This window comes from Ammodytes marinus (assembly GCF_949987685.1).
Source record: "Ammodytes marinus genome assembly, chromosome: 5".
NCBI classification, from domain to species: Eukaryota; Metazoa; Chordata; class Actinopteri; order Uranoscopiformes; family Ammodytidae; genus Ammodytes; species Ammodytes marinus.
Genome location: NC_137234.1, coordinates 4,374,879 through 4,389,878, shown reverse-complemented (window position 1 = coordinate 4,389,878; position 15,000 = coordinate 4,374,879). Strand labels below are relative to the sequence as shown.

General features: G+C 39.1%; 3 protein-coding genes across 3 annotated transcripts in view; 1 reads left to right on the top strand and 2 right to left on the bottom strand.

Moving 5' to 3' along the window:
* aass (aminoadipate-semialdehyde synthase) overlaps positions 1-15,000 on the bottom strand; it is a 519,315-nt gene that overhangs the window by 178,382 nt on the left and 325,933 nt on the right. The window lies entirely within an intron of this gene.
* Positions 3,907-11,146, bottom strand: LOC307250153 (cytosolic 5'-nucleotidase 1A). Its single transcript, XM_080027129.1, has 6 exons — positions 10,986-11,146; positions 10,188-10,295; positions 9,240-9,375; positions 7,524-7,646; positions 6,858-6,988; positions 3,907-5,280 (listed from the first exon to the last, which is right to left on the bottom strand). The coding sequence occupies exons 1-6, from the start codon at positions 11,019-11,021 to the stop codon at positions 5,035-5,037; spliced, it is 780 nt and encodes a 259-aa protein (XP_079883255.1). The 5' UTR covers positions 11,022-11,146; the 3' UTR covers positions 3,907-5,034.
* Positions 12,041-15,000, top strand: part of LOC307250666 (GRAM domain-containing protein 4-like) — a 24,629-nt gene continuing 21,669 nt past the window's right edge. Inside the window, exon 1 of the mRNA XM_080027809.1 lies at positions 12,041-12,237. The gene's annotated coding sequence lies outside the window, so the exon portion shown is untranslated. The remainder of the gene's footprint in view (positions 12,238-15,000) is intronic.

Here is a 15,000-nt window from a genome sequence, read left to right as displayed (position 1 = left end):
GGTTCGATTCCCCGTCAGGGAAGACACTGTTTTCTGTGTGTGAAGTGGAGTCCCAGAATCGTAAGCCCCTATCTCACTGGGCTGCGAAAAGTTGGAGACTGCATTCGCGAGGGAGTCTCCAAACTGTCTCCAAACGTTCGCGGAGGTCTCAATTTCCTCGCATGAGTCGCAGTCCTGTCGCATAAATTTTGAACATGTTCAAAACAAGTGTGCGACAAATCTAGTCTCAAATAGAGTGGTCGCATGTGTCTCAAACGCGTTGCAAACCTAGGCTATCTCTAACTAGTTGCGTTCTATGAAAGAATGTCAGGTTTAACAAAACAAACCCGGTGGTAAACTTGTTATTATCCAGACTGAAAAAAGCAAACGCCGCTTTCCGTCACTTTTTTTCGTGATTTTTTTGTGTAGTAAAAAGAAAGAGTATGTGATTCGGAATGCAGGGTTGGTTTGCCACTGATAGAGTGAGCTCAGGTGTGCTGAGCCACTCAATCACACACAGGTGTGGTCAATTAGAATACAGGAGAATACTGTATTTTAGTATTTAAGCAGGAGAACTAGTGACTTCATTGTCTCCCTTTATTTTGTTTATTGGTTTAGTTCAGGGACATTGCACACTAATCAACATTCAAAATGTAGGCTGAGTGAGCCAGAGTTAGCCCAAGAGGCTAGTTTGCATCTGTTGTCCCCTGCCAGATATCTAAAAGGCAACCTAAAATTACAGAAATAAAATTCATGTAATCAAAGATAAAAAAAAAACAGCATAGTCGACTGTGCCATTTTGCAGCAGGCCATGCTGTGGGTGGTGTCTGTGTGTTTTTCTACTTTTCATCCTTTAAGGAGGGTGATGGTTGGGTTTGTGTTTTAAGTTCATTTAGATTTCAATTCATCATTCTATTCTTGATTTGTTAATAAATTGTGTTAAGTGTTCCAACAACTGTCTCACATTCTTCCTTCAATCCACATAACATCAACCCTGCGTTCCAAATCACATACTCTTTCTTTTTACTACAATACATACTAAAGTACAGAAGAGTTTTAGGGGCCACAGGAGAGAGAAAAAAAAATCAGATAAGGAAGTTTTTTTTTCATTATGTCGAAAAATGTCAAGAATAAAGATGAATGCTGCAAATTGCAATGGAGTTAGTGAGGCATTTATGTATTTTTCAGCATAGGCCTACTATTGACGTGCATGTATTGGGACGTCCTAAATCTTTTTCTGAACAAGCGTTCTCCAGAATCGCTGACTCCACCTTTAACCGGTTGAAGTAGTTCATGAAGTTTTGAACAGAAACTTATTTGCACGGAGCGGATTCAGCGATAGAAATAAATGTTCCTGCAGATTCTTCATTCTTCTGTTAATTAAAGATCGTTTGTGCTCAAGAGGAGGCGGTGCTGACAATGGCGGCATTCGACAGGACCGTCACTCTTTAGAATGGAAACACAATGAGCATTATAAGTGTTTTCTACCTCTGGAACATTGAGACAATACGAGACTGTCACAAACACACAACCACGCCGAGATGTTCCATTACAGCGGACATGGTGTGTGTGTGTGTGTGTGTGTGTGTGTGTGTGTGTGTGTGTGTGTGTGTGTGTGTGTGTGTGTGTGTGTGTGTGTGTGTGTGTGTGTGTGTGTGTGTGGTGTTTTCATTTGTGGCAGCAGGAGCGAAGAGACGCAGATCACCTTGGCCTCCTCCTGCGTCACATCCTCTATTCAAGATTCAAAGTGTGTATCGTCATACGCACAATAAGAATACCATTTAACATGTTCTCAGTCATACAATGAAATTCTTCCTTTTGTTTTCCACAGACTGAATGCCAAGAAAGAAATATATAAATATGAAATATATACAATAGACAAGTAAAATGAAGAAAAAAAGCAGCAACAATATAGAATGTGCAATTTACAAGGTAAAGAGAAGAGCAGCAACTAGGTAAAATAATGTGTGTGCGCTAAAAAATGTTTGGTGTTTATACAAAGCCTAGGCTCTGTAAACGGAAGGCAGAAAAATAGTTTTATTTTCAACTATATTATACACAAATTAAAGGTGCAGTGTGTAATATGACATCATCAAGAAAGTTCTACAAAGTTCTAGAATGCAACACTCCCTGCGTAACCCCAACCCTTTTGAATAATAACAGAAGCTACAGTGGCCTTCAAGGACAAGAACAATTCTAAATTTTAAACAATGCACCTGATGACGTTCCAACTATGACACTTTCAAGATGGCGGCACTAGGCCTTGGTCCAAAATATGCAGAAATATGGACATATATGAGACCCTTTCTAAGGGAAAAAAAATAATTAAAAAAAAAATGTTAAGCTATTATGCACTAAACTAAATGTACTTATGGATATTATAATTACTTTCTACAAAATCTGCTAGGAAATAAAACCCACAATTCTACACACTGCAGGTTTAAAACTTACTTATATATTAGAATATATAAGTAAGTAAGAATATTAGATTCCATTTATGAAAAAATTGCATTTAATTCTACACACTGCACCTTTAAAGACTGTTGTAGCCTCTTCATTAACCTACCCTGCGTTCCAATCCCCATACTTCCATACTATTTAGTACGCCACAAAAAGATTCAAGATGTCCCAATACATGCACGTCAATTGTAGTATGCTGAAAATACATAAATGCACTAACTTCAATTGCAATTTGGAGTATTCGTCTTTATTCTTGACATTTCCTCGACCAAATGAAAAGAAAAATCTTCCTTATCTGATTTTTCTGTGGCCCTAAAACTCTTCTGTACATTAGTATGTAGTGTAGTAAAAAAGTACGTGATTTGGAACGCAGGGATAATATGAGAAAACGTCACATTTTCATGAACATGGGACGGTCTCACAAAGCTCTCTGCTTCCATCTGCTGGTCTTCTCACAACACTGACACACAAACACACCACACACCAGCTGTTACTCCATCTTTGTTTTTAATATTTCACAAGTGCATATCTTTCATATCCATGCATCAAGAGCACACATATCTGAAATGCCCTTTGTCACTTATAAAAATACAATCTTTCTGGAATAACATCACCCCGTTTCAACATACAGTGCTTCAAAAAAATGCTGACCCGGGACGGGATTCGAGCCCGGGCCTGCCACGGGAGCTCCCTGAAGTGTGGTTGGTATCTTGAGAGAGGATATGCGAAAAAGACAAATTTCAAATGTAGGCTATAGCCATTGACTAATAATGTAACTTAACTAACCCAATATGTGGCAGTGCAGAGTGTGGGCAACGTACAGCTGCAGGTAAACACAAAGTAACAGATGCAGTATGATGAAAGTGTCTCAGCAATAACGGTCAAAAACGTCAAATTAACTTATACCCTGTGTTCCAAATTGCATTCTCTTTCTTTTTTTATATACACTACATACAGCTGACCATAAACAGTAGATAGTTTGCATGCAGGATGCTACAATTAGGACATACTTTTAGTTATTTATTTCATCATAACATTGTGTCCAGCCTGATATTATTGAGTAGGCTAACAGGTAACTTGGCTCAACAAACGATATGTGGCATAAAAAGCCTTTAACTTGAAAAGCAGACGAGTTTGAGATGTTTGTGACATCTTTGGAGGACATATTGTTTTTGGAATATAAAAACAGACGGTCTGGTCACTGTGAAAAAAAAGAATCGCCTTGATTTAACTTTATGTTACAAGGAGCCACTCTGCTGATTGCTGTTCCTGTTAAAATTGTGTGACATTGAGGTTGACAAGGTTGAGATATTTTTGCCATTTTAGCCACTTAACTTTGAAAGTTTCCCTTAGCTAAAAGACAGAGTGCCTTTGTTACTTTTTACCACAACAGGGAGAGCACTTTGTTTGCATAGTTGGCGTTTCCAAAGCTGGTCGGAGCATTTTTTTATTTAACATACCTTGTTGTTTGATTGTAGTTTGATTGTAAATCTGTAAAGCACTTTGAGGTGTCTTGTGTACGAAATGTGCTATACAAATAAAGTTGTATGCAGCTGCTCGCCTAACTGTAGGATCATTGCCAGGGGGGGGGGTCTATATCTGGGGTTTTATGATATTGTCATCTGGGTCTTTTGCCCCTGTAAAGCACTTTGAATGGCCTTGTGTTTGAATTGTGCTATATAAATAAACTTGCCTTGCCTTTAAATAGCCTTTCTGTTAGTAAGTTATTGTTTTCTAAAAACAATAGAAGCACAGCCATAGTTCAAGCAAAACACAGTTGGCCTTAAGGTCAGAGTGAAAAGGTAGGATGGCCGAATGGTTATTAAAAAAAGAATAAAAAAAACAAGCATAAAGATTTTGGGAAGTTAGGACGCTTCGGTTATACACCTTTCCTATTTTGAAAGGAAGAACTGTTAATCTGTAATGGCTATTTTCCTAATTCAGGTCCTAACTCAAATACCATGGCTACACAGTTAAGATGGGCTTTGACCATGGCTACAGTTATGATGGGCTTTGTGAGTTGGGAGGTTTCTGTAATACTGGTGTGCTCTTTAAGGCAGATAGGATCAGTTCAAACTAGTGAGTAACTTTAAATTCATTGTGAGCATTTGGCAACATATTTCAAAAACACACACTGTGTTCGAAAAGCCATTCTAATGTCCTGCTCATACCGAAAGCCCTTCTAACATCCTCCCTCCTACATACTCAACATGTATATATACTACATACTATCTACTTAACGAACGATTGTGTATGCGAGGTTGGTCGGACCGTTTACACTGACGTATACAGAATCAATAAAGAATTAAAAAAAATTCCGTGTCGTTTGAAAAGACGCAATGCATTGTGGGGCGATTGAGTAGGAAAAGTAAACCTATCGATCCACACACAAAATCTTCCCGGAAGTAGGTTCTCATCCGGGCATTTCTCACCTACACAAACTCGCATACACAACCGTCACATACTCAAATTGACGTCAAAATGAGTACGAGTAGGACGCAAGTAGAGCTTTTAGTATGAGTAGGACGTTAGTAGGGCTTTTCGAACACAGCCACAGTTTTTTTTCTTTTTTGTGAGGTCACGATGACATCACTATCACTCCTCCATTCCGCTGCAGCCGTCACTAAGCAGGAAGTGCGGCTGTAGCAGCGATACGATTGGTCCCCGCGGGGCTCCGGCCAGACAGTACGCCTCGTCCATGGTAACGCCACGGGAACGCAGCGTCCTCATGGCGACGCCGCAGCTCTGCCTGTTGCCATGTGATGTCACCAGCACAAGGCTCAGAGGGCTGTCGACCAATCCAAACCTCCCACGCATCTCACCCAGCTGACAGGACAGGGTCTGGGGAGATATCAGAATCAGAATCAGAAAGGATGATTTTTTTAGAATAGAATAGAATAGAATAGAATAGAATAGAATAGAATATATTTATTGCCATTTGCACAGGTACAAGTACAAGTGCATTGGGATTCTTGTGCGAATCTCCCTGAGTCAGCTTCAATAAAAACAATGTTATATATAAATAACATTATAACAGGAAAATTCAAAAAAGAAATAAGAAAAAAAAAAAAAAAAAAAAAAAAAGAAGAAAAAATTCAAAAAAGACTTGGTAGAAATGGAATCTAATATTCACAAGTATGTTTTTAGTAGTTTTAATTGCTTGAAAAGAAAAGTTGTTCTTTGTTATTTTAGAAAATTAATTAATTGCCCAACTCATGGAAAAGTAGCATGTGCACTTGAAAATTAAAAGGTGGATTCAGCAATTCTGGAGAATATTTGTTGTCAAAAATCAGTGAATATCTCCTCATGATTGGCTACCTGTCTGTACTGTGTGTGTGCACTGAAAAAAACCCCACAGTATTAATACACAGCCCATCTGTAAACATGCATGTTGCTAGCTATGGTGGAGGGCCCACTTTGTTTACGTACCAGAAGAAATTAAAACTTCTGTTTAAACGTTGGGGAATTGAGTTGCTACGTGCATCTCTACTGTTAAGTCAATAATGGTAAAATCTTCTGCATGAATTATTAAGACTTGACAGCAGTGTGTGGCTGTGTGCTGGGATGTGTGTGTGTGTGTGTGTGTGTGTGTGTGTGAGAGTGAGTGAGTGAGTGAGTGAGTGAGTGAGTGAGTGAGTGAGTGAGTGAGTGAGTGAGTGAGTGAGTGAGAAAGAGACTGGGGAGGAAGGGAGGGAGGGGGGATAGGGTTTAAAAAAGGTCCTTGAATGCCATAGAAAACCTGTTTAGTAGAGTACGCCATGTTATATTTGTTTATTTCATTTTGTCTTTTGTTTGTGTGTTCACTTTTACAGTTGTGTGTTTGTGTTCCTAACGAGATGACCCAGAAGTACTTGACTCTGGAGTGGAGGGGAATATGGTTTATAAAAGCCCTATGAAGTCACACCTGATTTTTAAGTTAAAGGTACAGTGTGTAGAAGTTATTGGTGTTGTTTTTAGAATAGACTTGGTAGAAATGGAATCTAATATTCAGAAGTATGTTGGTTTTAGTAATGTGTAATTACTTGAAAAGAAAAGTTGTTCTTTATTACTTGACAGACTCTGGGGAGGTAGTAAGTCATTAATGGTAAAATATTCAATATGAATTATTAAGACTTCAGCAGGGTGTGGCTGTGGGATGTGTGTGTGTGTGTGTGTGTGTGTGAGCGTGCGTGTGGTTGTGTGTGTGGTTGTGTGAGTGAGTGAGTGAGTGAGTGAGTGAGTGAGTGAGTGAGTGAGTGAGTGAGTGAGTGTGTCTGTTTGTCGGTGTGGTGTGGTGTGTGAGTGAGTGAGTGAGTGAGTGAGTGTGTGTGAGCGTGCGTGTGGTTGTGTGTGTGGATGTGTGAGTGAGTGAGTGTGTGCGTGAGTGAGTGAGTGTTACCAACATCACATAAGCAGCTAAGTGTTTTGGCTGTGCGTACCTGATTGGCCTGTTGTCTCCCTGGCAACGGGCTGGTGTCAGGTTTGATGACGTCATCCTCACAGAACATGACTCTGAGCTGGTCTGACTGACAGGAAGCTGTTAGAGGGTCCAGCAGAGCACAGAGAACTCCTGCACCAATCAAAACAGGCATGAGACAACCAACATTACTATTATTTCACCTTCATTTAGACAGGCAAGTCATGCAATACACAATCAACCAGTCATCAAAACACACCGATTCCTGGTTTAAAAAGGTGCTACTTTTAAATATTTCTGAAACAGTCTAATTTTTCCTTCTGATGATCATAATGTAACAGCAAACGAGACCATCAGTGCAAAGAATGTTATTTTCCTTCTTTATAGTTTATTGCATTTGTCATGGGTAAGCTCACCCAGGAACAACAGCTGGCTTTGTAAAAAAAACACTACCCCTCCTGAACAAATTTTGCTACACCCCACTTTTGCTAGAATCCACAACAACTAAACATTTCTCGTAGCAACTTTAATTAGATGTTCAGGCTCAAGTAGTATCTGACGGAGACTGTAATCAGCAGTATATTCTCTGGAGGTTCATGTCCATCACACACCAGCTGAAGAAGAAGAAGAAGAAGAAGAAGAAGAAGAAGAAGAAGAAGAAGAAGAAGAAGAAGAAGAAACCCCGCACCGCTCTGTGAGGCCTGCTGCGCCTCGTGTTGGTCCGTGGTCAGGAAGAGATGAACGTGATTCTGCACTAAACTCTCCGTGAAATCCTCCTCAGCGCAGAAAGAGAATCTGCTGATCTCTAGACCTGAAACACAGACAGAGAGGATTACATCATCACTACAGGAAGGCACCGCTGTCACCAACATATCAGCTCTGGAATAGATGAAGAGACCAGTCTGTTTTTTTTCTTCAATATTCATCTCTTCACTACTTGAATGAAAATTATCTAAATGACAATTTCTTTATTCTGAATTTGTAAGAAATATTTTCAGTAGTTTATAGAGCAAAACCAAAAAGTACATTTTACTCAAACATATGCCTATAAATAGTCAAACAAGAGACACAGAACATTTGGAGTGGTCTCTCAGCAGCAGAAATGTTTTGTAGAAATATTCATAAAAAAAAATTTCACATACTGTACATCTGCGACCTACTCAAAACGTACTATGTGTGTGTAGGACAGAAATTGTCCACTAGGTGTCACCATTTTGCATTAGGTCACATTTCTATTTAGGCAGGAACCTTGTGTCAGGTAACAGGTGGAGAAGCACATATAGTTTTTTGACCGCTATGCAAGCATGCTACGCCATTGTCCCCTGTAGTGTATTATGTTACTAAATATTTTATATTAAGCTATACTGCTTCAGGAGGACACGACACTGAGTTAGTCTCATCTTGCAGGGACCAGAGTTAGGAATGTGGATTGCTTAAGTTGAGGAAGCCAGCAGGCTGATCTGTAGATCATTCAAATTGTACGCAATAGAGGGCTCCGAGACGGTCCTTGGTGGGGGCAATTTAGGACAGTTTGGTTAAGAGTTAACAGCTAATTTATTGGCCCCTGGCCAAAAGGGATTGTCCTAAAGTTACTGAATCAGACTTCCTGGCCCCAAATGGTATATCACCTTCAGGTGATGATTACCCCAGATGTCCTCTGAAACCGTATAGGTCAGAGTTAGTTAGGGCCCACCAATCAGGTGTTAGGAGGAGCGGAGCTTACTGACCTAAGGACCAATCAGCTCACTTAGATTTGCAGGTTAAAGGCCACCACAATTCAGGAAGAGACAGATCTTTTAGTATACAGGAACTCTTCATAGCTTTTTCTTTTATGCATGTACCTCTATTAGTTTTTTGGCTACAAACACTTTAACTTTTTATTGGTAAATGGACTTGTATAGCGCTATATCTCCGTTTATCACAGACTCAAAGCGCTTTACATTGTTTTTTTGTACACATTCACCCAGTCACACACACATTCATACACCGATAGCAGCAGCTACCACGCAGGGTAGGCTTAGCACTAGGGTGCTAAGCTAACTAAGCTAACTATCGGGAACAAATCGGGGTTCAGTGTCTTGCCCAGGGACACTTCGACATGTGGCGGGGAGACGGGGGATCGAGCCTCCGACCCTGCACACCAGAGGCAAACTCCCTACCCACTTCGCCACTGCCGCCCCAGTGGCTTCGTTTTGACTGCAGGATGAGTTTTGTTGTAAATAAAAGAATTGTTCCTGGGACCTCCTCATCTGCCTCAAACTGTGTCTTCTTTCATCAACCCGTTTTTCTGAGTAAAGGCCGGAAGATTAACTGCACCCCTCAGCGGCTTTTGGTTTTAGGCTTAGCCATTGTAGTCAGATAACCGTATTGCTATGTATGGTGTAGCTGATGAAAGTGAAATTACCGTAATGTCTGGTGCTGGTGATGATGCGGTTGCTATGCTGCTGTTGCTCGGTGTCCGTGGTGATCAGAACGACGTCAAACAGCAGCGACTCAGAAGGATTTTCCTCAAGAAGACGTTCATTCACTTTCTGCAGCGCCTGGAAAAAATAAATATTAATTTAAAAAAGGTGCAACGAGGAACTTTTAAATATTTCTGAAACAGTCAAATTTTTCCTCTGATGATCATAAATTACATGAAACAGCAAACGAGACCATCAGTGCAAAGAATGCTATTTTTTTATATAGTTTTTCTTAATGCCTTTGTCATTGGTATACGCTCACCCAGGAACAGCAGCTGGCGTAGTAAAAACACTACCGCTTTTATCCAAAGGGGGTGTGCAAGAATTAACACAAACTGAGAGTTCCTCGGAGCACCTTTAAATTATCTGCAAATGTTCTTTTAAAGTTTCAGTCAGTATTTTTTTCTATATTTTCTATTGTAAAACACACCTGTCATTACTTTTCGACTTCACTTTTGCTTCATAAAAAAAGAGGCTTGGCGTGCTTGTAAACAGATGGTGGCTGCAGTTCTTTCATTGCCAATAAGTGTAAATCTTAGCAAACAAGAGGAAATTCTGCATTTTTTTGGGGACTATTTTAAGCGGCGGATAGATCCACATTTGGGCGGACTACTAACAACAAATGCTTCTTCAAAATAACTTGATATAAAAAATGTAATATTAGTTCCTTACGTTATTTAGTCGCTGCTTGTTTTTTTTGTTTTTTTTACTTTTCATGTCTATTTGCATCTTTGTGTGAAAGCTTGTGGTTTTTTGTGCGATATATTTTGATTTCGTTTGAGCTCGGAGGCAGCTGTTCTTTGTGTACGTTCTTGTTCTCCCTTAAAAATGAAAAAAACCCAATAAATAAATGAAAAAAAATAAAAATTATATATTTTTTTTATTCTGACCTGCAGCAGTTTAAAGGCCACGCCCTCCCCGTAAACTCCATCGCCAGGTTCCGGTTCAAACACCGAACGTGACGTTACCGCGACAACCACGGCACGGTCAGCATCTTTCTGTAGAAGAGAGAGAGAGAGAGAGAAAAACGCATTGCATCTTAACTAGCGCTTTTATCTGATATTTAAACACCAAAAGACCAATACAGAAATAATATTTAAGAACATATGCATAGGTTCCTGGGTTGCTTAATATAGGCCTAAGTCTTATATGGATAGATATGTCTTGTCAATACTTAGTAAAGACACATTTGTGCCCCCTTAAAAATAAATATGAAAAGCAACCCCCTTTTACCCCAAAAAATCTGGTGATAATACGCAGCCTAGGCTCTGTAAATGGGTTGCAAGCTATGGTGGCCCCCCTTTGTTTACATACCAGTTTACAGAGTCTAGGCTGTGTATTAACACTGGGTAATTTCTCAGCACACATAGTACAGACAGACATTTACTGAGGAGATATGAACTGGTTTGGACAACAAGTGATTTTGACAACAAGCGTTCTCCAGAATCACTGACTCCACCTTTAATGTGGAATGTTGAAACAAAACAACATTCCATGGATGGAATCTGATTTATCCATTCTTTAGTCTTTATTTGGAGACATGTATCCTATGGGCTTTATCTTGTTTACTATGATTGTTCTTATCGTCTTTTACAGTATCTTGATTGTTTGAGATTAATAAAAAATCTAATCAAATGCAAACAGTCCAACGTAAACCGCCTATACCCCAGTCCTCAGGTGAGTCTTACCTGCTTTACGTCTGTGTTTTGCACCGTGGAGACCATGTCCGCCTCTCTGCTCAAGCTCTTTAATAAATAGCCTAGTTGAAAATATAATTAAAACACCACTAAACTGGCTTTGAAACTATCTGACGAACTAACGTAGCCACTACTGCTTTAGCCTGCGTCCCAGTTCGTTCTGCAGAAGCCTTGTGTGTTGTTGTTCCGTGTTGTAGGGCTGCAGACGTCCGCTTTAAGAGAGCAGCGAGTAGGGTTGCCAGTTCGGGCGAAAAAAAAAAAACAAGCAACCAGGCCTACGCTATGACGCAAGCCAAGAATATATTACTGCAACTTGCAACATTTTCCTTTTAACGTCTAAACAAAACAAAAAAATAATGAATTGTTTTTAGGCAAGGCAAGGCAATTTTATTTATAAAGCACATTTCAGGCACAGGGCCACTCAAGGTGCTTCACAGGGTTAAAATCAAATAAAGAATACAAATACAAAAAAAGGAACAAATTTAAAACATGGATAAAAATACAACATTTAAATAAAAGAATTAAAACATTTTACAAAAAAAAATAAAATAAAAAATAACAGGTTAAAAGGGAAACAAGAACGTTTTAGGTAGGCTACATTATATGATTCCACAGCGTTTAATGCAAACACTAGGCAACAATTCAATATCAAACTAGAAGCATATGCCATAAAAAGCGCACACATATTCTAATATATAAAAACTATATAAAGAAAATTAGGCACATAAGTTTAGTCTCTCATACATAAATGAGCGGGCTAAATAATAAGATAACAGGCTACTAATAGGCTAAACAATTAAACTATAGGCCAAAAAACGCGACAAGTTCGACAACCAATAGGCCTATTTATTTGCAAGCCACTTTACTGATAAACAAACAAGCCCAAAGTCGCTTATAAACATAGATAGTAGCCTATATAATTAAAAATAAAGCTTATTAATAGCGGACCTGGCAACACACTTCGGAAGAACTGTCGTCACTTCCTGGAGACCCCGCCCACAGCAGTGATTACTGTGACAGGTAGAGAGAGAGGGAGAGAGAGAGACACACACACACACACACACACGGCTCGTCTCGTCTCGCTTTACCAGGTTAAAACGGTCTAATCCAGGTTAACTGTTGGTACCGGGAGTTACAGGGAGCTCGGGGAGTGTATTAGCCCGGATTCCGAGCTGGTTTGACCCGGTTTGGTTTCGGTTTGGACCGTGTGGGAAACACAGAACAGACGAAAGTTTGCTTCACGGTATGAAATCCTTCCTTTGTCGCCTCTTTCCTTAATACCCTACCTTCTCCCATGAGGTGTGTACGTGTGTGCGTGTGCGTGTGCGTGCGTGCGTGCGTGCGTGTGTGTGTGTGTGTCTGTGTCTGTGTCCACTACAGGTGTGTCCATCCGGTGTTATGCCGAGTTTTGCCTGCATATTAATTCCTAGCCCAGCCCACACCTCTGTAGAATATTGTATTCACACTGTAGTTTTATTCCGGGAATTCTATTGAATCAACTGGTTTTGATGAATAGATTTCTAGCCGACACTACTTGTGTTTTGGTACGACAGTGTGAATTTAATGTATTTTATAATGACAGATAGATAGACAGACAGACAGACAGACAGACAGACAGACAGACAGACAGACAGACAGATAATAAACTGTATTGCAGCTTTCATACAGTAAATGCAGCTCAAAGTGCTTCATTCTATGCATTATGATACAAGTTTCACATTAAAATGATCAGAAAATGAACATAGACACAAAATAGCATAATATTAAAAATAAGATGAAATACAGTCGAAATATGAAGTGCTTAGTGTCGCAATGAAAGGCAAATATAATAATTTAAAGGTTAAACAGTTAATAAAACAAAAGTCAGCAAATAATAGCGAACGCATAAGATTGATACATTTATGGCACATTTAAAAACAACCAGAGTTTACCAAAGACTGCTGTACAACATTTAAAGGTGCTCCGAGGAACTTTCAGTTTGTGTTAATTCTAGCGTCCCCCTTTGGACTAAAGCGTCAGTGTTTTTACTACGCCAGCTGTTGTTCCTGGGTGAGCGTATTACCCATGACAAAGGCATTAGGACAAAACTATATAAAAATAGCATTCTTTGCACTGATGGTCTCGTTTGTACTTTATGATCATCAGAGGAAAAATGAGACTGTTTCAGAAATATTTAAAAGTTCCTCATAGCACCTTTAAGTTCAGTAGTAACTAACACAGTAGTTCATAGTTCATAAATTTCCTCTGATGATCATAAATGACAGCAAACGAGACCATCGATTTATTGCTGGTGAATGCAGAACTCATCATAACACCAGTTCATGATAACAGAAATCCAAACAGTTTGAGACAGTTAGTTTAAATTTTTTTTTTTTTTTTTTTTTTATTGAACATGTTAAAAATAATACAAAAAATTAATAAAACAAATGAGCAGTGAAAAAGGAAATTTTTTTTAAATTTAAAAACAAACAAATGGGATCCTCAAGATCTTAAGAAACAAATACATAACTCAAATTATATCATTCATGTTCAAAAGGGATAGGAAGAAGTTAACACGTTTCTGGTCCTACTACTCCCTCTTATCTTTTTCCACAAAAGAATAAATATTTGGTTTAAATCAGTCTGTGTCAATGTCAGTCATCAAAGGAGTCAGTCTGGTCCCTGGGTGTCACCTCTTTGTTTGAGCGTTTGTTGTTAAAGAATGAGATAGTAATCCCTTTGCCTAGAGGTGGTCAGACCAGAAAAACAGCTCTGGCCCCATAAATAAACCATTAACTCAGCGTTTACTCAGGGCAGATGCTCACAATCTATTTTTTTTTTGAGCTATATTATTTTATTTTGATACATCTTTCAGCTTTTTTTTGGACAGTTTGTAGCGGCCATTAGACGTACATGTGTGTGTGTGTGTCTGTCTGTCTGTCTGTGTGTGCTTGTGTGTGTACAGGTGTGTGTGTGCGTGTGTGTGTGTGTGTGTGTGTGTGTGTGTGTGTGTGTGTGCTTGTGTGTGTACAGGTGTCTGTCTGTCTGTGTGTGTGTGTGTGTGTGCTTGTCTGTTTGTATGTGTGTGTGTGTGTGTACAGGTGTGTTTGTGTGTGTGTGTGTGTACAGGTGTGTGTGTGTGTGTGTGTGTGTGTGTGTGTGTGTGTGTGTGTGTGTGTGAGTGTAAGGTCACAGGTGGACTGAGAGCACACAGTTTTCACCAGACTGTTAGTCTCCATGTAGAAATACTTCAATAATAATTAACTTTTTATAATGATAATAAACTTTATTGATATAGCACTTTTCTTAACAATGTTACAACGTTCTTAACAAACATAGAAACAGGAACAGAGAATAATTCAAAACAATAAAATAAGTAAAATAGAAACCGTATAAAAAAGGATGTATCACACATTACTAAAAAAGCTTTCACAAACACAGAAGTTAAAACGACAATTAAAAAAAAAACGGAATAAACTTCAACTCACGACTGGAAAATATGTTGTATTTGGTCTGCGTGACATCGCTCCTAGCCCATCTGTGTATTTACGGAGTATGAAAAATAATGTTAAAGGCCTACTTCACCGGTTTGAATATGAAGGTGTATTGAATTCTGAGATCCTATGTAGTATAAATGTGCAAAAAAAATTAAAATCGGTTCATCCTAGCCTGAGAAAAGGCAGAAAGAGTGTTTTTTTTAACCCTATATTTCTCTTTCTCGTGACATCACAGAAAGAGAAATCCTCCTAGCCCATCTGTGTATTTACTGAGTATGAAAAATAATGTTAATGTACATTTATGAAAGAAAAAAAAATTATTGGAAAGGTGGTAAAATGTTTCATTATATTTAAAATAAAGAATATGTCAAAGTTTTAAGGAAGTAAGTGAAGGGGGCTGTGGCGAAGTGGATAGGGTGATGGACCAGCAACTACAGGGTCGGTGGTTCGATCCCCCGTCTCCCCCGCCACATGTCCAAGTGTCCCTGGGCAAAGGGACACTGAACCCTAAACTGCTCCTGATAGTTAGC

What these genes read in the sequence shown, in the direction of transcription:
- LOC307250153 (XM_080027129.1), bottom strand. Translation starts at nt 11,021, where the DNA reads ATGGTCTCCACGGTGCAAAACACAGACGTAAAGCAG. An exon ending in GCAGCAGGCCTCACAGAGCG is followed by an intron (nt 6,989 to 7,523) that starts GTGCGGGGTTTC and finishes TGATTGGTGCAG; the next exon opens with GAGTTCTCTGTGCTCTGCTG. An exon ending in GGAGACAACAGGCCAATCAG is followed by an intron (nt 5,281 to 6,857) that starts GTACGCACAGCC and finishes ATATCTCCCCAG; the next exon opens with ACCCTGTCCTGTCAGCTGGG.